This window comes from Malaya genurostris, chromosome 1, assembly GCF_030247185.1.
Source record: "Malaya genurostris strain Urasoe2022 chromosome 1, Malgen_1.1, whole genome shotgun sequence".
NCBI classification, from domain to species: Eukaryota; Metazoa; Arthropoda; class Insecta; order Diptera; family Culicidae; genus Malaya; species Malaya genurostris.
The window spans coordinates 63121647-63145636 of record NC_080570.1 but is presented as its reverse complement, the minus strand read 5'-3'; the positions used below and the strand labels follow the sequence as shown (position 1 = coordinate 63145636).

The 23990-nt window shown below is 36.2% G+C and overlaps 2 protein-coding genes across 5 annotated transcripts in view; one reads left to right on the top strand and one right to left on the bottom strand.

The window, feature by feature from the left end:
* Positions 1–23990, top strand: part of LOC131440264 (sterile alpha motif domain-containing protein 5) — a 657981-nt gene that overhangs the window by 590885 nt on the left and 43106 nt on the right. For 2 of the 4 annotated variants that reach the window (XM_058611383.1, XM_058611384.1), the window contains exons 9-10: positions 90–141; positions 15511–15662. In XM_058611383.1, coding sequence (XP_058467366.1) covers positions 90–141; positions 15511–15662 — 204 coding nt within the window. Of the gene's footprint in view, positions 1–89; positions 142–15510; positions 15663–23990 lie in introns of those variants that run through there. The other 2 variants (XR_009231365.1, XR_009231364.1) reach the window with 1 other exon arrangement.
* Positions 4912–6110, bottom strand: LOC131440267 (uncharacterized). Its single transcript, XM_058611393.1, has one exon. The coding sequence runs from the start codon at positions 6007–6009 to the stop codon at positions 4924–4926; it is 1086 nt and encodes a 361-aa protein (XP_058467376.1). The 5' UTR covers positions 6010–6110; the 3' UTR covers positions 4912–4923.

Here is a 23990-nt window from a genome sequence, read left to right as displayed (position 1 = left end):
ATGCTTATTCAACCGATCTAATAAATGTTCTTCTTTTTCATCGCTTTCGCCCAATCCAATCACCAATCAACCAACCAAACGGCTGGCAGATTCTTCAAGACATCCGACGAGGACTGCTGCAGCTCAACCGAGACTCCCGAGGTAAGTAACGTAAAACTTGCAAAACTGTTCACGCACTCTATCAGATTGAAATGAATGTTGGTTGCTAACAACAGCCAAAAAAAAAGGTCAAAATTCTATCCAATCAAATCAAATCTTCCGGCAGTCCTTCACTTACCGAGCGGCTAAAGATGGGATTCTGCTAAGGAACACTGGCACAGTTGTACTTGTGATGTTCCTTCACGGATTCCCTTTTTCCTACACACATTTGGGGGCTCGAGAATTACGCGAAATTGCGCGTTCAGTCACACACACACACACACACACACACACACACACACACACACACACACACATACCGATTGAATATCTGGTAGAATATTGGAGACTGATTGCATCCAATCAAACTATCGAAGCTACTGGGAATTGCTTTCCTCCCTGCCTGCATTCAGGAAACTAATGGCGGTGTGAATTCGGCTTCCATTTTCTTGCTTGCGAGGACGAATGATAAAAAGTGGATGCATCGAGGGCGAAGTTTCAACCGTCACACCACGGATGCGGAAGTTCATTATGCAACCTAACATCACTGCAATGAATCTAACATTCTCTGCTGATATGAGTGCTTCCGGCAGTTTCCGGCAGTACGAGGGAAGTAGCAATCAAACGCGCTGTGATTAAATGTAGGGAAATTGCGCAACGGGTGTCGTTGGCAGCTTAGTAATTTTCGTGTTAGAAAGGTTTTCTATCTAGGGATATGAAATGATGAAACGGTGCTTAGGTTGTTCGACCAGATGGTGTGTTAGTGAATGAAAAAAATTGTTTTCATATATTTTGATAACAGTTGAAAACGGTCAGTTTTTGTCGTGAATACGACTTACTTTACTATGGGGCGCCTTTTCAAAATTTACCCTCTGAGAGAGTGATAAGTTTTTGATCGTGAATATCTTCTGTTGTATCTAATGAATCAACATAATTCTTGCAACATGCCATCGGAAATATGATCACAATTTAATGATAAAATTTTCAGTTGTGTGACATAATCTTAAATAGTTCAAAATTAAACTTTTCTTAAATGTTTGGTACAAACGAGTGTCAGAGGATAATTCATATGGCGCGTTTGCCTTTCTCGTATTTTGGAAGCTCATAGCTCAGTGATCTGTAGAAGGATTTATATAATCTAACTACCAATAGAATCGAAATTTTTCAACTTGAACGTGTATTGCAACAACATTGAAGTTTTTCAATAGTACACTATTGAAAAACCTGTTTGATTTAACCCATGACAGCACCAGCCAATCAGAACGCGAGATGTCTGCATCTATACAAGAGCATCCATATAAAAGTTGAGTGCTTCATTTTTCCTACCATTTGCTGAGCATCTGTTCCCGAAACAAGACACACGAGAGCAACATCGTGGACCTGTCGTCTCACTGTTTCCCGTTCTGCGTACAGGAAAGGAATTCTAACAAAGGTGATGTGAAAAATAGCGGCAGTTAAGTTAAAGCACGAGTGTCAGCACGATGACAGCGAGAACCGGATGAAAGGCAGCCGAAAATTCCAGCAAATTCAAATAGCACTTTTAAGTGCTAAAAATAATCATAAAGAATTATTTGAATTTTATCGCTTTCCTACCATTTTCCGAGCAACTGTTGCCGAAACAAGGCACACACGAGAAGTTAAATTAATTTGCACCGTCACTAACACATTCAATTACGAACGGCAATGCGAAAGTGGAAGTGATGATGTTGAATACATCTTTATACTAGTACACAAATATGCCGTGCGAAAGAGTTGCATTCTTTAGTATGGGGCGCTTTTTGATCATGATATCTAACACATTCAATTACGGCAGGACAGTAACGCTGTCTCGCAATACGAAACAGAAAATTTTGATTTAGAAACATCTTTATACTAGTATACTTTATACAAATTATTAGAACAAATGTTTTCACTTGATTTGCGCATTCTACTTTCCAGGCGTATCAGAACTGGCTAAATTTAAAGCAATCCTAAATATTTCTTTATCACAGTTATGTGGTCGTCCTGAAAAGGACGGGGTTTTCAACTCCTCGTCGTTACGGATGGACAGCTGCAGATGGCGAGGGATGATTTTCGTTTTCTTGTTGTCGCGGGCAGCATTACCGGCCAATTCCAACACTTCGGCAGCCAAGTACTACATCACTGCCGCCAGATAGACCGGTGCACCGGCACCGCTCTGCGTAGTTTCCCTTCCGGAGCAGACGATGGATTTTGCCAACTGGGAACTGCAGACCAGCACGGTTCGAGCGGGACTTTGCCTTGCCCTTAATTGTTCCTCCTGTGTGCGTGTTTCCGCGTGAAAATTCCACAAGAAGTTGTTAACCTTTAGGCAGCCAATTCAGTATTACTGACTGCCGCTCTACTAACTCTCTCTTTTATATCGTCTCACTGTTTCCCGTTCTGCGAAGGGGAGGTCCGTACACCGCTACCAGTATAAATTGAAATGTGATGTGAGAAATAGCGTCATTTGAGTTAAAGCAGCTACTCTGTATGTACGAGACACCGTCAGAACGATGGCACCGAAACAGGTAGAAAAGCAGATTTGTACCGTCACTAACACATTCAATTACGAACGGCAATGCGAAAGCGAATGTTGAACACATTTTTATACTAGTATGGGGCCATGTAAAAATATGCCATGCGAAACAGGGTTGCCATATAAACAGGTTAATCTGTTTTATTATTATTATTATTAAATAGTTTCCGGAACAATCATTGTCGAGTACTCATCGTCGATTTAATTGTAGCATTGCTATTGAAATGAGTGTTCTTGCACGAATTCAACCTAATCCGACCCTTTCAGTGAGGTGAACACAGAAAAAGCACTTTTCCTTGTGCCAGTAGCGAAAAGGGAGGTGTTTGTGTTTCAAACCATACCAGTGAACCGGCCGGAGTGTTGGAAATGCAGAATGTAGAGGTTAAACCCGTAAACCCTAGGTACGCTGGCATGGATGAATTGTTGAAAACACAGAGCAATGACATTTCACACACGAATCTGCGTGTATGTGGGAGGGAAAGCATATGGGAAAATTTATGGGTGGGTTTCACTCTGACTATGGCTTCTGTGCCCGACTAACTCAATCGGTTGGTTTGAATGTGTAGCGTGTCGTTGTCCTATTTGTAAAAATAACAAACTCAAGAGGTTGTTCGACATGATACGAGTGCTAGCCTATGAGTGCATTTGCTGTTAGTTGAACTCTAGATCCGTTTGTGCCACTGTTCGGTATGACAATTAATGTTTCCACTTAATTTGCGCATTCTACTTTCCAGGCGTATCAGAACTGGCTAAACTTGAAGCAATCTAAATATTTCTTTATCACAGTTATGTGGTCGTCCTGAAAAGGACGGGGTTTTCATCTGCTCGTCGTTACGGATGGCCAGCTGCAGATGGCGAGGGATGATTTTCGTTTTCTTGTTGTCACGGGCAGCATTACCGGCCAATTCCAACACTTCGGCAGCCAAGTACTCCATCACTGCCGCCAGATAGACCGGTGCACCGGCACCGACACGCTCTGCGTAGTTTCCCTTCCGGAGCAGACGATGGATTTTGCCAACTGGGAACTGCAGACCAGCACGGTTCGAGCGGGACTTTGCCTTGCCCTTAATTGTTCCTCCTGTGTGCGTGTTTCCGCGTGAAAATTCGACAAGAAGTTGTTAACCGTTAGGCAGCCAATTCAGTATTACTGACTGCCGCTCTACTAACTCTCTCTTTTATATCGTCTCACTGTTTCCCGTTCTGCGAAGGGGAGGTCCGTACACCGCTACCAGTATAAATTGAAATGTGATGTGAGAAATAGCGTCATTTGAGTTAAAGCAGCTACTCTGTATGTACGAGACACCGTCAGAACGATGGCACCGAAACAGGTAGAAAAGCAGATTTGTACCGTCACTAACACATTCAATTACGAACGGCAATGCGAAAGCGAATGTTGAACACATTTTTATACTAGTATGGGACCGTGTAAAAATATGCCATGCGAAACAGGGTTGCCATATAAACAGGTTAATCTGTTTTATTATTAATATTATTATTATTATTATTATTATTATTATTATTATTATTATTATTATTATTATTATTATTACTATTATTATTATTATTTTTCTTATTATTATTATTATTATTATTACTATCATTATTATTATTAGAATGACTCTTGCATACCGAAGATCGTCGATACATTTCAGACCAGCCCATTGCAATTGTCTCGTACTGAAATTTCGAGAAGAATCAGATATCTTCGAACTTTGTAGCATCAATAAAAATAAACTACAAATTTGTCGTACCTAGCCTGCTATATTAGCAAATTATAAAAGAATTGTTTCAAGTTTGGAATATATAGTTGTAGAATAGTAGCTGTTTAATGTAACTAATCTGTATTTTAATGTAGGTACATCGCTTCAAACTCTATTAGTGAAAAAGAGGAAATCTTGCACAATTCATACAATCAATCAACTAACTGATATTCGGAAAAGTGATGGGAGCGTATCAGTTTTTTCGTATTCACGACATCCAGTTATGTCTCTGACATTACCCACCCACCTTTTTTCAATAAAAATGACACATATATATTTATTCTTCAATATTAAAGCGATTGTCGGATTTTTTTTTGAAATTTTCCGGGAATGAAAAACTACTAATGGGTTTCGTTTTATACAATTTCACTTTTCACTTGTAACGGGTGATTTTTTAAGAGCTTGAGAACTTTTTTAAACAATAAAACGCATAAAATTTGCAAAATCTCATCGGTTCTTTATTTTAAACGTTAGATTGGTACATGACATTTACTTTTTGAAGATAATTTCATTTAAATGTTGACCGCGGCTGCGTCTTAGGTGGTCCATTCGGAAAGTCCAATTTTGGGCAACTTTTTCGAGCATTTCGGCCGGAATAGCCCGAATTTCTTCGGAAATGTTGTCTTCCAAAGCTGGAATAGTTACTGGCTTATTTCTGTAGACTTTAGACTTGACGTAGCCCCACAAAAAATAGTCTAAAGGCGTCAAATCGCATGATCTTGGTGGCCAACTTACCGGTCCATTTCTTGAGATGAATTGTTCTCCGAAGTTTTCCCTCAAAATGGCCATAGAATCGCGAGCTGTGTGGCATGTAGCGCCATCTTGTTGAAACCACATGTCAACCAAGTTCAGTTCTTCCATTTTTAGCAACAAAAAGTTTGTTAGCATCGAACGATAGCGATCGCCATTCACTGTAACGTTGCGTCCAACAGCATCTTTGAAAAAATACGGTCCAATGATTCCACCAGCGTACAAACCACACCAAACAGTGCATTTTTCGGGGTGCATGGGCAGTTCTTGAACGGCTTCTGGTTGCTCTTCACTCCAAATGCGGCAATTTTGCTTATTTACGTAGCCATTCAACCAGAAATGAGCCTCATCGCTGAACAAAATTTGTCGATAAAAAAGCGGATTTTCTGCCAACTTTTCTAGGGCCCATTCACTGAAAATTCGACGTTGTGGCAGATCGTTCGGCTTCAGTTCTTGCAGGAGCTGTATTTTATACGGTTTTACACCAAGATCTTTGCGTAAAATCTTCCATGTGGTCGAATAACACAAACCCAATTGCTGCGAACGGCGACGAATAGACATTTCACGGTCTTCAGCAACACTCTCAGAAACAGACGCAATATTCTCTTCTGTACGCACTGTACGCATTCGTGTGGTTGGTTTAATGTCCAATAAAGTGAACTGAGTGCGAAACTTGGTCACAATCGCATTAATTGTTTGCTCACTTGGTCGATTATGTAGACCATAAATCGGGCGTAAAGCGCGAAACACATTTCGAACCGAACACTGATTTTGGTAATAAAATTCAATGATTTGCAAGCGTTGCTCGTTAGTAAGTCTATTCATGATGAAATGTCAGAGCATACTGAGCAAATAATAATGCATGAAAATCATAACCTCAAAAAATCTGAGCAAATACTAATGCATGAAAATCCTAACCTCAAAAAAATCACCTTTTATAATCGATTTTTAAAGTGTTTTTTTTGTTTGTTTTTGCCCAACGTCTAGCTTTGTTTAAATAGTTTTGGGATTGCCAACTTCCGTTTTAATAATTGGCCGGAATTTTTCAGTATGACGAAACTCCGGTAAATTTGCTGGGTTCATATCTTTTTGCACAAAAATATATTCGTGGCTCGGTATCAGTTCCACATGTACGAAACCAATTCAACCAGGATATTAGTTGATTTTCTGAATTCGATTGGTTAAAATTAGATGCAACTAATCGATTGTTGTTTTTTCTAAACTGTCATTTTGGGTTTTTCAATGAAAATAAATGATGTCAGTTGATGATTTGTTATGATAATCTAAATATAGTTACTGATATGCGTTATTTTTTTTAATAAAAGCACGATATGACCTAAATACAGTACGTTTAACAAAAATAGTATATTCTATTGAAATGTTATATCCTTAAGTATTATTTTTCGAAGTGCATTTACTTCGAACCCTTCACCCAAATATTGCATTGTATGGGCCGTGTAAATAAATCCTACTTTACGTCATATCTCACAACATAGCAAAATTAGGGACTAAAGGTAAATATTTAAATATGATCAGTATCTAACGAAAAAAAAAACAGATTGAAAAATTGACATGCGAAAGCTATAATGTAATGAAAACCGCGAAAATGTTACTGCAGAGACGGGACTCGAACCCGTAGCTAACTCCTAACCGGAGAAATTGTTTTATCAATTAAACTACCCTGCATATGGAAACACATGAAGAAACTAGACCAGTTATTCCTATAGCCTCCTAAAAATTATATATATATATATATATATATATATATATATATATATATATATATATATATATATATATATATATATATATATATATACATATATATATATATATATATATATATATATATATATATATATATATATATATATATATATATATATATATATATATATATATATATATATATATATATATATATATATATATATATATATATATATATACATATATATATATATATATTTGAGAAAGGCTAGCAGCAAATTTATTCATCACAAGTTCAAACAGACATGTAATAAACTTTTCATTAAAATTAATAAATACAGCCCAGAATCGAGCCAATCTAATAATTACAAAAGCAATCAAATCTTTTTATGCGGCTTTTTGTGATTTTCCTATGTGAGGTTTCAAAAATATGTGATTTTATATGCAAATTTTCAAAATTATGTGGTTTTCTTGTTTTGTCTTAGAAATGCATTAAATGTTGAGATTTAGTGTTATCTTGAAAACAAATCGAGTTTGGGTTTTTTTTTGTAATAATGTCAGATTTTCATGTTTCATGCATTTATAAAACATTTGACATAAAAAGTTATATCTTGATGTGTTTTCATATGCTGGGTAGTTTAATTGGTAAAACAATTTTCCCGGCTAGAATTTAGCTATGGGTTCGAGTCCCGTCTCTGCAGTAACATTTTCGTGGTTTCCATTACATAGCTGCATTCGTATGTCATCTTTCCAATCTTCTTTCTTCGTTAGAAACTGATCAAATATAAAAAGATTGATTTCGTAAATCTCAAAGTTTCATCTAGACCTTAACGTGGATATTTTTGCTAAAAAAATCCTAGGGAACGCCACATATTCATATATTTTTAAAACATCCGGGAAAAAAGTTCTGTAGTTTTTTATGCGAATTTTCCAAGTAATAGGTTTTTATCCAAATTTTCCAACTTATACGGTACGTATCCCCCGTGTATGTTGGGAATGGTGAAAAATTCAAAGCTTGATTAATAAGACAGAAAATTAAAATCAACAGACTTATGGTGTTACGATCAACAGTTGGTCAAATAGTTCAAATTTTTTATCAAAAATTTAATTCATGTCTATTCTATGTTTCGGTTACCAAACTGCACTTAATTATTACTGTGTGGGAAGATTTGTAAGCTTTTCAAGCAATCAAAGAACCAAATACTAACTAAATTGATAAACACAATCATGCACATCCTTCTCACTAGAACTTGTGTCATTATTTGGTTTTCTCTCACATAAGATGTAAAACCAGAGCCTTGAATGTATCAAAAAGACACTTTTGGCCGAAAGTTGAACAAGTTTAATAATTTCGATAAATACGCGTTCCAAACTTTCCAAGTTTTCTAATCTGAAGTTAATCAATGTTCAATTACAAAGTTATCCAATTATTAATTATCCAGTTATTAATTACAAAGAATTTGCAAATGTAAATTACTGACGGTCTGCTGTTTTTTCTTGATGATTAAATAAATGTGGCGTTGTTGTTAGTTGCGAATACGTATTGGTTGTATACATACTTTTCTATATCCAGCCACAAGAAAATTCACCCACAGTGGAGCTTTTCTCCATTACCCAACGGAAAGACAGAGTAAAAAAATGAACGGCCACATTTTTTGTTAGGAACAGTCAACACAGGTAACACGTAAACAATAATAATGGCATTAAAATAGCCTTTTATGAGCACCAGAAATGCTAATAGCTCTATATCTGCATCGATGAAAGCTCATCTGTTGTAAAGCAATCAGAACTCAGCTTTCAGAATGCACACCAGCCATAAATAAGCATTATCTATGAAAAGCTGTATATTTTACCAAAGTCGGTCTTAATTCAGTCCCAAGTGCGAATGGAATGCAAATTAGCGATTATTTGCTGTCATAATGCGGTATTAGTATGTGCTTATCGGTTACTGGGAAATACTCCTTGCTCTTTAAACAATTCTTTTACCAGTGAGACCGTGTATTTATTTACATTAAATTCTTTCATCTTCGTTGGAACAGACCCCGAGTTGGGTAGAATTGAGAGTATCCGTATTTTATCAATCTGGTTCAGTACATTTCACCTTTAATTTATCAATGATTTCGTCAAATGCTGCAGCCTTAGCTTTCGCTGTCTGAAATTCTTCAGATTCATTTTATGGTGGATGGTCGAATAGTTGTTATCTGATGCGTTCAACGATTTTTGAATACATTTTTTGACGATAGTTGTCAAATCTGAGGTTTCTAACTGTTATAGGAGATACTTTCATTCCAGAAATACCTTTATTAAATACCTCAAAATTTTGATTCCTCAAATTATTCGCTAAATCACTTTGTTGGTAGGATGCTGAGCGAGTGAAGCTGCTGATGGTATTTCTTCTAAATCATATATATCGATGTAACTAGCGGTATTTCTTCTAAATTATTTCCTGATGTTGCTGGCGAAACTATAATTTGCCATCTCGTATTCACTGGAAGCTAGTTTCTGTGCACTTTTAACAGACACAGATCGATATGAATATAATCAACATGAGTCGCAAATATGTATTGTAGTATTCACAGTAATTGCGCACTGCTTTAAAACAAAGTATTCAATCTTATACATAACACATGGATCAATAAGTCCCGAGACTAAAGCAGAGATGGCGCTCGTAGTAAACCAGTAACCACGTCTTTCTAGAGTACTAACCTTTGCTTGAAACGGGTCAAAATTTTAAGTCGATCCGACCAGAAACAGCTGAGTTATCGAGGTTGGAGTAAAGTCGTTTTGTAGTTTGTTTAAAAAAAAGGGAAAAAACCGAGTTTCGTGTTTTGATAAAACATTGTTTTTTAATGGGTAAAAATACCGTGAAAGCGAAACAATGGATTGAAAAATGTTATCCGAACTCTTGTCCATCGAAAGCAACGATTTGTCGGTGGTTCGCCGAGTTTAAACGTGGTCGACACAAATGACGCGGAACGCTCGGATAGACCTGTGGAAGCCGTTACACCGGAAAATGTGAGTGAAGTGACAAAAATTATAATGAAAGATCGTAAAGTGAAGCTCCGTGAGATTGCTGAGATGACACAGATATCATATGGAAGAGAAAAATTGAGCATAAAAAGGTTTTTTCCAAGTGGGTGCCGCAAAAAAATATTGTTTCCATTGTTAGTCTCGGGACTTATTAATCCATGTGTTACATGAAATTTTCGAAATTGAAAAAAAAATTTGATGACACAAATCTTAGAATTGCATAAAACGTCGAGATTTAGTGTCATCTCGTATTTTTGCTTTTTTAAATCGACTTTCTGGGATTTAGAAAAAATATCAAAAGTCCCAGATAATCATTTTTCGAAAATTGTTAAAAAAAACTTTTTTATTTATCATCTCTCCAACTTTCTAAAACATTCATTAAGGAGTCTCAAGTAGCAATCCGCAACTAGTTCTGATGCGACTAAGTACAAACTATGTTGCAACAAGAGCACGAATGTGTTTTTTATGTTATACTGGTTAAAACAAGGTGACAGCAATGTTTCTTCATAACATAACCAGTTACGAAATAGTTATTTAGGTTTCAAATCACCACATCTTTTTGTCATATGGAATTAATTATAAATTATAAGCTATCGTAACTTAATCCAAACATATCCTTAATCACAACTTTATTTCTAGCTACTAGTTGAAAATAAGTTTATTTGACTCCAATATTGGCAACCCGTAGCTAGTTCTGATACTACTTAGCCCAACTATGTTGCAACAAGAACACGAACATGTTTTTTATGTTATGCTGGTTAAAACAAGGTGGCGGCAGTGTTTCTTTATAACATAAACATTAAACTAGCTATCATTTGTAAGTTATCGCTACTTGATTCTAACATATCTTTAAAAACATATCTGGTTTTAGCTGCTAGTTGAAAAAAGGTTTATTTTCCGTTGCGAAGCCATTATAAATACGTAAGCGTATATGTAAATCGTTACTGTGAATTGATGTAGTAATAACTTAGATATTATAAGATTATAACAAACAATTTCTTCATTGATTCAGATAGTTATCGGTAGGTTCTCACAACGTTATGATAACGAAAATGCAAACAAAACAACCTTTGTTGGCTTGAATATGGCGAACACAATATGGAGTCTCAAGAAGTGTATGAAACATAAATTAAACCAGGATATTACTTTTTTCCAAACTACTTTTTGCCGAAAATAGTGAAAGGCAGAATAATCATTTTTGTTCTATGCACTGTCATAAATACGAAGAAAATAATATAGGGATTGAGCATCGATTGTGATAGTATTATAATTCTCATGATATATGAATTTAAAACGATGAGAAATCACTCTACTTGGAATAAATTTGAGCATTCTGAACATAGGGTTATTTTGTTGTTTATTTTTTATATTTTTACCTTTTTTTATATATATAAAAAATAGGTATAGAATTCGCTCAAACTTTCGAAAAATTTTCCGAGCCCCGGAGGGCCGAATGTCATATACCAATCTATTCAGCTCGACGAACTGAGCAAATGTCTGTGTGTGTGTGTGTATGTGTGTGTGTCCGTATGTGTGTTGTCAACTAAGAGGTCGAGATCTCAGAGATGGCTGGACCGATTTTGATCAAACTAGTCGCAAATGAAAGGTCTCCCCGTCACCCAAAACGCTATTGAATGGTTTTGAGATCGGATGTTTACTTTTTGAGTTATTCGAAGTTTTATGTCAAAATTTTCAGTTTTTTGACAGTATCTGTCACAATTGACCTTGAAAACAGAATATGTTTTCAGACTTAGATTCCGCACGATAATACCTATTCAACAAGCCATAGATTGTTAAAATCCGTCCATTTTTAACAGAGATATCGAAATTTTTATGTAAACGACTTTTCCCCCTATTCCACCAGTAGGAGTTTTGAGCGCTGTAAGACAAAGCAATGCTTGGGAGCAACGGAAAACACGATTTTTATTCTTTTACATACAATTGTTTCTAAGTACCAAAAAGACTGTGTACATCCTTTTTCATGACAATTTGCCTCGGACCGATTTTAGCACGGCTCGTTTTTGGCAACATAATCGTTCGAATATGGCATATATAAACCAGATGATGGAAGATTTTTTTTTAATTATATAGTTTTAAACTACTTAGAGCAATAAATGCTGGAAGAACATAACATCCATATACCATTCGAATCAGTTCGTCGAAATCAGCAAATGCGTGTGTGACAAATATTTTCACTCAATTTTCTCTGAAAATTTCTTTTCTACAAATTCAGATTCATACGAAAATTCGTATGCTCCCAACCAAAGTTCCTGAATTATGTTTGGTTCCGACCTCTGGTTCCGGAACTACAGGATGATATATGAAACGAAATCAAAATTGTGTAACTCATTCTTCTCGTAGATGGCTGAACCGATCTAAGATTCAAATGAAATCTAAGAATCATCTAAGATGCAAATGAAAAGTTTCAAGATTCTTTAAAACATCTTGCTCTTTAGTCAGATCCAACTTCCGGTTTCGGGGATACAGGGTGATTAGTATAAAAATGTCTATTCCACATAAATTAATCAGGTTTATCGGGTTAGCAGATTTGGATAGTCGATAAAAAAAATTAACTTCTTTCAGTTTTAGTGGTATTCAGTTGTCGATTCAGAAGGCACCTAAAAATTTAATTCGTGCTATGATTTCTCAAAGATGTCTTCACTGATTTTCAAATATTTTGAAACAACTGTAAACTATACAGCTATTCAGGTGAATTTATCTGACTTCGGCCATACCGATTTTAGAATTCCGGTTCCAGTATAAAATCGTTTCTCAAAGCTCAATCGTTTTCTCAAAAAAGCCTAATCAAATTTCAGAAACAAAAATTCAAATTGAATTAAACTTATATACAAAATTAATTAGTTTTATACATACATACAAAAATTAATGAATTTTATCCAATTAAGCTTCGAAGTTGTACTCAAAACTGTAATTTATTCGTCATATGGCCATATGAATCGGTTTGGGTTATGCTGGTTCCTGAATACCGGCTCTGGAAGTACCTTAAATTACCGTAAACTCTAAAGTGGAACTTACATATCATGGCATGTTTAATCGATTATCACACTTCTAAATTTAAATTCGATTGTATTTGCAGTTTCGACATTACAGAGTAATGAGTGATTACAATCTCAAATTGTCGCTTAAAACGACGGTCATTAAAATAATGTAATGAAAACTCAAACACCGAAGAATATTCATGCAAAAAACACATGCGGATTGATAAAAAAAGGTATCATCTCACTGCTAGGTGGATTAATCACGTTTTGTAAACAGATTTTGATTGGAGGCGCATGAAAATCAGTTAATGAAAATTGAATTCTGCTCGACAGTTTTAAAATCGTTGTGAAATTTGTACCTTGTATCAAGTTTGTGATTTAATGTACTCTTCTGCTTTTTTATTGATGATATAAAAATATTCTGGATTCATTCAATGTTTATAATGTCGATGGTGACTAAGTTTCAACTAGTTTACTTGGAAACAAGTTATTTTCAAGTTATGAAAAGATAAGTTATTTCAGTATGGCATTACAACGTAACGACAACATAGTTTTAGCCGACTTAACAACTAGTAGAAACTGAGCTTTTTGAGTCATGCAAGTAGTTAGATGTTAGTAACAATCACTCAAATATCTGGTTGCAAACTAGTCACAAGCAAGTTAGCGTAACAAAAATTGTTACTTGGGGTGTATCGATAAGTAGTTAGCAACATTCAAACAGTTATTACTCTGAAATGGCTTAATTTTTTGCAGCGTGTTTTGCGGTGACATGTTTGTTTACATGTCAATAACAGCTGCGCAATCGATTGGTTTCGGTACGGTTTATCGTTTCAATGATGAGTCGAATTGATTCGGAAACGCGAAAGAAAATTCTGCACACTTGGTGCTCAGAAAGTGGTGTCACGTACAACGAAATTGCTAAACGGGTGAAAGTTCACCACACCAATATTATCGAGATATTCAGTAAGACCCTTTCCATGAAGGATTTGCCCCGATCCGGTAGGAAAACACTCGGAATCAAAGTTCGGAACTCCCTGAAAACGTACAAGAAACAGAAGGTGCCGAAAAAGTTCCTGGTACAGGAAGTTCAGGCCAAAACAAGAGCGCGAAAACTGTATATCCAGATTCTACAGAATAAAGACGGATGCATCCTGATCGAAGACGAAACCTACGCCAAGGAAGACTCTCGAGCACTGCCCGGACCGCAATATTATACGAAATCGGTGTACCAGGACCTGGACGACGCTGACACCACGGTGGCGATGGAAAAGTTGGAGCAAAAGGCATTGGTCTGCCAAGCAATTTGTACCTGTGGTTTGCGGTCGTCGATTTTCTTCCCGAAGGGCACAATTAACGCCAAGGTGTACGAGGAAGAATGTTTGAAGAAGAGAATGCTGCCACTGTACAGAAAGCATAAGGCTCCTCCTCTTATCTGGCCGGATTTGGCTTCAGCCCACTACGCCAACTCCGTTCTACAGTGGTTGTCAAAAAATAATGTACAATTCGTGGAAAAGGACATCAACCCACCGTACTGCCCGGATCTTCGACCAATTGAAAGGTATTGGGCAATTGTCGAGCGGCACTTTCGGAAGGAAGGTACAGTGTCCCAAAACATGCAGGAGTTAAAAAAACTGGACAGCTGCCACCAGGAAAGTCACAAAAGTAACTGTGCAGAATTTAATGAAGAATATCAAGTCCAAAGTGCGAGCGTTTCACAGAAACTAGGATTTTCTTCAATATAATCAGTGATATGCATAAAAATGTACATTTTTCTACAATATATCGAAAACTGATGTCAAAATATGTTTTTTTTTCGCAATAATTGAAATTCAATAATCAATGTGGCTAACTACTTTTCGATACACTCCTTAGTTCCATTGTAACAATAACATTGTAACGTTTTATGTGGTATAAAATTTAAAATACTCGTACGGTAAAAGAACTGAGAATTTTGAAAAATAATTTTTTTTAAACATATACGCCCTTTTCAAAAATTAGTCTTAAGTGAAAAAATCTCTAAACCAGTAAAAAATACTTTATTAGCTGTAACGAAAACACATGCAAAGTTTCATGCAAATCGAAAAGAATTACTCTTCAGTAGTAACACAGAAATCCAGCCCCATTTCGATTCTTATTCTTTCTTTAATATAATGAAAAGTTGTCAAATTTGAGTATAATAAATAAGTAGTATAACAAATCAAACTATCCCATGTCGTAATCTTTTTGGAATCCAAAAATGTAAATGCGAGTGCTAACATATAAAAATCTATGTGATATGATGAGAAAGAATACGATTTTGCTGCTATTGTTTTGCTTTTGTCGATGACTGAACATGAATGTTGTTCTCTCAATTCACAAGTGAAGCTGGGGTTGATTAGGAGCTGTTTTGAGTGAACGGAAATGGCATTTGTCTGTTCTGGTTAGGGCAATAAACATTGATTGCTTTAAATTTTCCTACAGTTAAAAAAAACAAAACTGTCGGTTGGTAGGTTTGACCATCTGAAAAATCTTATAATTGCTAGCTGCCATCTTTACATATTTCAGTTGATAACCATTGATCATGTTCTTTTCTGTTTTTGTTTTTCAGATGACACCTACATGTACGATGATGCGGTGGCCAACGTGATGCGGATGCCACACCAAGGCCACTGGTACGACGAGCCACCGTACGAAAGCGATCCGGATGATTTCCTCATGTCCGGAATCCGACAGGCGGGAGGTCCTTCGGCGACGATACAGGCAAGTAGTAGCACACGCCTTCGAGAAAAGTTGCTCTTAGCTTTTAGCAGCAAACGTTCAATCCGAAAAAATCCGGATTGTAGCTCGAGTTCGAACTCGGAATGGGTCGTTTCGTTTCGGATTAGTTTGTGTGGGGAAATGTTTTTGAATTCTCATAACAAAACTGAAATCCGAGTGAAAACTTTTGCCACGGTCGAACAGAACCGTTTGAAGAATTTTCTGTGGCGTCACGATTAAAATTGCTTGGTTTTTCGCGTATTCCAAAATTGATGGCGCCACTCAGCACCATTCGATCACGAACGCATATACGCACCGACAAAGCCCGACGACGGCAGACGGGTGCGCTTTTCTTGTTTTTTCGCCGGCAAAAAGGAAAACTTCGTCGACGGACGGACGCCCGCGCGGGAGCAAAACGGGTGGCAATTTAGCGCTTTCAATTAATTTTAAACATTCCAAATTTAATGGAAAATTCCTGTTTCCACTGAATTTCGTCGTTTCGGTTCGACTCCGTAATTGTTTGCGCCGCCGTCCGCCCACTCGTCCGTTCGTCCGTCATTGGAGGGATTGGCAGGAACGATTGGTTGATTTGTACCGAACCACGTTCATCTCGGCTAGACTTTTGCGGTACGAAAGAAACGACGGTCGGCGGAGAGTGGCGGCCTCCGATGGGAAAAAAGCGAGGAAGTGGCTGCTAGACTCCGACAAATGAAGCTTAATCTTGTTCAGTCGAAAAATGGAGAGAGAGAGAGAGAGAGAGAACGATCGACGCTGGCAACGAAAAAAATCCAACTATCACGGCACGTTGAGGGATTGATAAATTTGGGGGTAATTTTGAATCGATAATGGAACGAATGATGCAAACGTGTGCAGGGGGAATAAAAAAGTTGCAGCAGAGAAATCGTTTTTGTCGCAATTTTATTGGAATTTTATTCGGAAATAGGTAGTTTTCACCGCAATTTGCTTTGTTACCATTTTCGCGGATGAAGTCGGGTTTTTCGATGCCAAAAAATAGTGATGATTGAAATTAATGCATCGCTGGACTTATGCAAGCTTGTGTGAAACGATGTGCATGATGCTATCAGGGTAGGAGTTTCGAAGTGACGCCATTTTTATTTTCGAGCGACGGAATGTTTTCGTCAGATGGTGGAACTTAGAAGTGCTGATACATGAAAATCTAATTATGAGGCACTTTCGAGAAGTAAGAGTTAATTTGTCACCAAAAAAAATCAAAGGTAATAATTTTTATTAGCTTTGATTAGGTTAGTTTTCTACAAATCAATTTCCTTTTTTCCACATAATCGTTGTTCAATTCATAGCATTTTTCTTACCACTGTACAGTGGTCCGAAACGAGAAATTAGTGAGACAAATATATTTTTGCTATAAAATATTGTATTGTTGTAGTTGGTGTCTTCACACACGTTGTTTGTAATCAAATGGTGCATCATTTTATGTAAAAAGTCATTAGGATGGTCCATGTTTAGATTGAAATCCGGAATCTAACTTTCCTAATTGAATTGAAAATTATTGCACTTCACGGTAAAATTTATTTTCAGCAACTTTACAGAAGAAACCATCTTCTTAGCTCTTCATATGATCGAGTTACATCAATTTTTCCGAGTGCAAGTAGGGTGGCCAAGCTAATTATTGCGCATAATTTTACTCATTGTTTTTCCATCAAAAACTAGTCAACCTTCAAATATCAATTTCAACATATACCAATTCGATGAACATTTTCTGAATGGTTATAAAATAAGGAAAGAAATGAGGAATTTTTCGGTAGTAAATAAAGTCAAATTGTTAAACGAAAAATCTATTTTCGGCTGTAGTTTTCTTGCTTTTCTTTTTTCGAAAAAATGATGTATAAGACCAGTTTAGAGCTCCTTTCGAACCATCATTTTGCTGAAGGTGTTATGTTGCTACGTTTTGGCGTTTAAGAGTTATATGGCTTTTTCGATTTTTCGTAAGGTAATTTGAACACTAATTTAAATGTGTTAAAAAAGTAAAACCCTCTCAGATTTGTCTTTAAAATTTTCTAATGTTATAACCTTCCAGAAACCGTACGTGTTGAAAATTGATATTTGAATATTCACTAGTTTTTAATGAAAAAACAATCTTTACTTTTGAATGGTAGCTTAGTTGTGCGCAATGATTAGTTGGACAACTCTTCGGGAGACGATTTTCTCAGCAAACTGCTCCCAAAAAAGTTAGAATAAAAAAAAGTAATTTTTCAAGAGCCACCCTATTTGCACTCCGAACAATTGATGTAACTCGATCAAATGAAGTGCTAGAATGATAGCTTTTTCAGCAAATTTGTTCAAAATAAAATTTTCTACAACTTTGCTGTAAAGAACAAAAATTTTTAGGTTCAATTAAGAAAGTAAGATGTCAGATTTCAATTCAAACTTGGACAAACCTAATGACCTTTTACGTTGAAAGATGCGCCATTTCATTACAAACAACTTTTGTGAAGACACCAACTGCAAACCATTTAATAGCGATAGTATTGTTGTCTCCCTAATTTCCCTTTTCGGACCACTATGCAGCGCACGCTCTTCGTCATGGACATTTGTTGGCCTTTTATAATATTTATTGGAATATGACTTAAAATTAAATTATTAAGATTTAAATTGGGTTCTTCCACTTTTCTTTTTCGATAGAGAGAATCTCTCCGTATTGGGACATAGTTTTGCGAATATATGAATTGATGACGCTTGAGGGAAGATCATGCACACGCACTTCTATAGCAGTATCTTCCATATATACTGGAATGTTGTACTTAATGTTCTCGTGCTCCACATAGTGCACATTATTATTGTCTTTAGCGAATTGAATTGCATCCAACTCTTTATAAAACTGGATGTAAAAAACATTATTTGGCTTATTGCATTGAAGTAAATGCTCACGTTTAATGTCAAGATGCATTTGCTCCTGAAGCAAACCTTCAAGTTCTCGTATCGAAGGTTGAATTTTGCACTGCCTGAAGTCTACAATAATTGTGTTCTTTCGTAGCGGCGGTAGCTTTTGTTCGTTTGGTTCACTCATTTCGAGATCGTTCTATTGTTCACTACACAATACTGTACTTGGCTTCTTCCGTCCCGAACGTAAGCGGTTTTGTTTTATCGACTGACTTGGATGAGATGTGAAATCGAACTGATGAAAGTATTATATACATGATTTGGTTATTACCATGAAGACATCATTTACTTCCGCAATTCTGTGATTTTGGTGTGGGGAAAATTCTAAACCTACTTGTATTGTGTAATGGGGAAAAAGAACTTATATACTAACTTAATAACTAATACAGAGAGCGAATCGATTCAATTGAAGATTGCATCGATTTTGATCGGAATTTGCTTATAATATTATGTGACATTACATCTAATGGTTCTATATTTGTGAGTCTGTGTAACTCAGTTGTACTTAACCAGGGAGGACGCTTCAAAATCATTTTCAGAATTTTATTCTGAATCCTTTGAAGCGTTTTCTTCCTGGTGGAACAACAGCTTGACCAAATTGGTACCGCATAAAGCAAGGCTGGTCTGAAAATTTGTTTATAAATTAACAATTTGTTTTTTAGACAGAGCTTAGAATTTCTGTTTATAAGAGGATATAAACATTTAATATATTTATTACACTTTGCCTGGATTCCTTCAATGTGATCCTTGAAGGTGAGTTTTTTGTCATACGTTAAACCTAAGTATTTAGCTTGATCAGACCATGTCAATTCCAAGCCATTCTATTTGAGAATGTGATTGTTGTTTGGTTTAAGAAAAAAAGCTCTTGGCTTATGAGGAAAGATAATTAATTGCGTTTTTGCTGCATTTGGTTTAATTTTCCATTTTGACAGATAATCACTGAAAATATTTAAACTTCTTTGTAGGCGACTGCAAATCACTCTTAGATTTCTACCTGTGGCTAACAGACTTGTGTTGTCACAGAATAGCGATTTCTGACAACCAACGGATAGATTTGGAAGATTAGAAGTAAAAATATTATACAAGATTGGAGCTACGCTCGAACCCTGCGGAACATCTGCTCGTACGGGTAGTAATTCAGATTCACAATTCTGATAGCTGACTTGAAGAGTACACATTTGTTGACCTTTGTTTTTCCAGCCAGGAACTTTCTGATTCCCTTACACTAATTAGCGCTCCAACAAAACTGGTCAAAGTTTGTAATCCGTCATCGTTGAATCAATCTACTATGATTTCAAAAAAGGAGATTACATTGCAATCAACAATCTTTTCTCATCATTGGACTGGATGTCTCTATTATCAAACATTGATTGTAATTCTGCAGTATTGACTTAAACACACATTATTTTATACGCCATTTACCAGTACATACCGAAGAAGACACAACGCGAACGCGTTTTACTGAAAAAATGGTCTAGCAGTCTGCTGGTTCCATTATCGATACTATTTAATAACTCCTTAAGAGAAGGAATTTTCCCCGATTTATGGAGAAATTCATCTTTCCAATTTAAAAAAACGTGATTATCCACCTAGCAGTGAGATGATACCTTTTTTTTATCAATCCACATGTGTGTTTTGCATGGATATTCTTCGGTGTTTTAGTTCCCATGACATTATTTTAATTATCGTCGTTTTATACGGCAAATTGAGCTTTTAATCACTCATTACCCTGTAATTTTGAAACTGCAAATCGTATCGAATTTCAATCTTAACGTGTGACAATCGATTGAACATTCCATGAGATGTCGAAGTAAGTTCCACTTTAGAGTTTTTCGCCATTATTTATGGCACTTCCAGAGCCGGTATTCAGGAACTAGCATAGTCCAAAATGATTCGAATGGCCATAAATTATTACGCCAAACAATTTACATCTTCTATATCGGTATGAATTTGAAAAAACTCATCATCTGTAATTCTAGAATCGGATAAAATTCACCCCATTTTGTATGGGACCTTAAGTCCTGTAATTTTTGTTTTTGAAGTTCGATTTGGGCTTTTTTTGTGGAAATGATTGAGCTTTGAGAAACGATTCGATACTGTAACCGGAATTCTAAAATCGGTGTAGCCGAAATCAGTTAAATTCACCTGCGGAGTGTGTAGACATCTTTGAGAAATTGTAGTACCAATCAAAATTTGGGGGTACATTCCGAATCCAAAAACGAATACCGCTCAAACTGAAATAAATTTATTTGGTAATCGACTATCCAAATCTGTAAACCTGATTAATTTATGTAAAATGGACATTTTTATACTAATCACCCTGCATCTCCTAAACCAGAAGTCGGATCTGACTAAAAAGAAAAATTTTTTATAGGATTTTAAGACCTCTCATTTAAATCATAGATGATTCTTAGATTTCATTTGAATCTTAAATCGGTTCTACGAGAAAAATGAGTTGCATTATTTTAATTTCGTTTCACATATCATCCTGTGGTTTCGTAATCAGAAGTCGGATCCAAACGTAATTCAGGAACCTTATTTGGAAGTATATTAGTTTTCATATGAATCTGAGTTTGTAGGAAACGGTTTAGCCATTTCCGAGAAAATTGAGTGAAATTATTTGTCACACACGCATTTGCTGATCTCGACGAACTGAGTCGAATGGTATATGGGAGTTATGTTGTTCCAGAATTAATTACTGTAAGTAGTTTAAATCAAAATAATTATGGAATTACTTTCAACTCGAAAATGCTGATATCATCTGGTTTACATATGCCATATTCGAAAGTTTATGTTGCCAAAAATGAACCGTGCTAAAATTCTTCCGAGGCAGATTGTCATGAAAAAGAATGCTGTACAAAGTATTTTTGGTACTTAGAAACAATTGTATATAACAGTATAATAAATCGTGTTTCACGTTGCTCCCACGCATTGCTTTGTCATACAGCGCTCAAAACTCCTACTGCTGGAATAAAGAGAAAAGTCGCTTACACAAAAATGTCGATATCTCCGTTGAAAATGGACGGATTTTAACAATCTATGGCTTGTTGGATAACTATTACCGTGTGAAATCTAAGTATAGAAAAATATTCTGTTTTCAAGGTCAATTGTGACAGATACTGTGAAAAATACTTAAAATTTATACATAAAACTTCGTATAACTCAAAAAGTAAACATCCGATCTCAAAACCATTCAATAGCGTTCTGGGTGCCGGGGAGACCTTTCATTTGCGACTAGTTTGATCAAAATCGGTCCAGCCATCTCTGAGATCTCGACCTCTTAGTTAACAACACACACACGGTCATTTGCTCAGTTCGTCGAGCTGAATCGATTGGTATACGACATAAAATTGTCATCATCCGATGGAGACGCATGGTATTTAGTTCTGAAATCATATATCACATGCCCTTAGAACTAAATACCATGCGTTTCCATCTACAACTTGAGTTGGCTTGAGTATTGACGTAATTAATAATGATAAAAGAATTTCATTCCTAATGTTATTTACATACGCCCGCACGCCTGGCTCGATTTACCAAACAATGATGTAGGGAATGCATTAGTGTGCCAGTGGACGGTTGTAATTCGTTTCTAGCTTCAACATCTTGCGGGTTAGTCTGGAGGTTTCGAGGTTAGTCCCGAAGACCCAAAAAGAACGTATTAATTCCCATCGTCGATTATCTATACAAACAACATGTTCTTTTAAACTTAATATTTTCAGTTTTTTGCTATTTCCTGAAGAGGACCCTTTATTAAACAGATTAGGAAAATCGTATTGTTTTATTGCTTTTATCGAAATATGTATTAGCTAAGAATGAATGAGAAACTAAGCTATGTATAAAAAATATTTTCAAACACTTCAAATATAGTTCATCGAATTTACTTGCACTTAGTGGTCTTTTTCTGGTGTTTCGTGGAGTACTTTTCTCACATATGAGCTGTAGCCCGTTTATTATGTATCTAGAAGTAGTCTCTATACAGTTCAGACTATGACCACTCTTCATCTTTATACTTCTCTTTTTCTTGAGCCTTCCGAAACACAGTTAAGAACCATTTTCAAATGTTTGCCGTTCGTTGTCCTGATGACATGCCGATCGCAGCTGCCCAATTTCTGCTGTACGTATGACAGGTGGATCTCCAAGCAGATGTTGAAAACCTTGGTTTATACGTCGTTGATTAATATCTTATGGTGATGTATTACTTTTCTTGTATCCTTATCCGTGGTCATAAATGAATGAATACACGAATTCATGAACCTCCACGATATTGTCGCCACGCACCATTAACACGAGTGAGAAGGTGTTATGTTTTAAAGCCTTTCCCTCTCATACCTTTTGTTTCGACGGATTTACTGTCAGTCCGATCCCAGTTTAATCAATCCGTCTTTATGATCTTAAGCCGTTTGACTTTAGCTGTCTTGTTGAGCAATTTCAGTCAACTTGGCTATTCATACCATGTGATACAGAACGTCGACGAACATTTTACCCCAAAACTGATAGTTTTTTTTCTATATTTCGCTTGGTTTCGATTTTCTCTTGATTTTGCGCTTGGTATCTGGGAATACTTTTTGATGTGGAACACATCTTTATTTTCTATATAGAGGTGCAAATCAGAAGTTCAAGAAAAACTACACGTAGAAATGTGGTCAGGTTTTAAACACTTACAGCTCAGTCTGTTTTGTATCAATTATTAATATTATTTCATCATTTGATAGGAAATATTTCTACGTATTGGTTTGAATGTTCATAGCCATGTATTTTTAATTGTATATCATTGAAATGTTGATTAATAGATAGCAGTGTCCTATTTTGTCTGCAAAAAATCTCCAGCATACCAGATTTCTCTGCCATAGTCGACGGTTTTGAAGGAGTAAGAGATGTATCAAAGAGAGAGTCAATCGATGCAAAAGCGAAGCTGTTGGAAGCACGCGAATCTATCAATAGAAGCGAAATTAAAGCTAACGTTTCAGTCCTATTCCTAGCATGCTAAAAGTAGGTTGTTGCTGGACAGCAAGACAAAAACGTGCCATAAAACGATTTGAAGCTTTAAGGGCTGATGCCCAGCGATGTCAGATCTACGGAAATATCCGTAGATCTACGGATTCGATCATTTCCTACGGATCTACGGATCCGTAGACAAAATCTACGGAAATTGGATTTTTTCTACAGAAATCTACGGAAATTTAGATTTATCAACGGAGAACTACGGAAACTAGTTTTTTTCTGGCGAGCAAAAAAAAAAAGCTTCCGAGAAAAATGCCAATCTACGAAAATGACACTACTGCTATCTGGCATCGCTGCTGATGCCAGTTGTTAGCGTGAAACCGTGTCGCTCGCTGTGCGTATTACATTTCTCTCCATGCCCTCTCGTAAATGTGTAAAATGACTCTCGATGTGGCCGGGTGGCCAAGA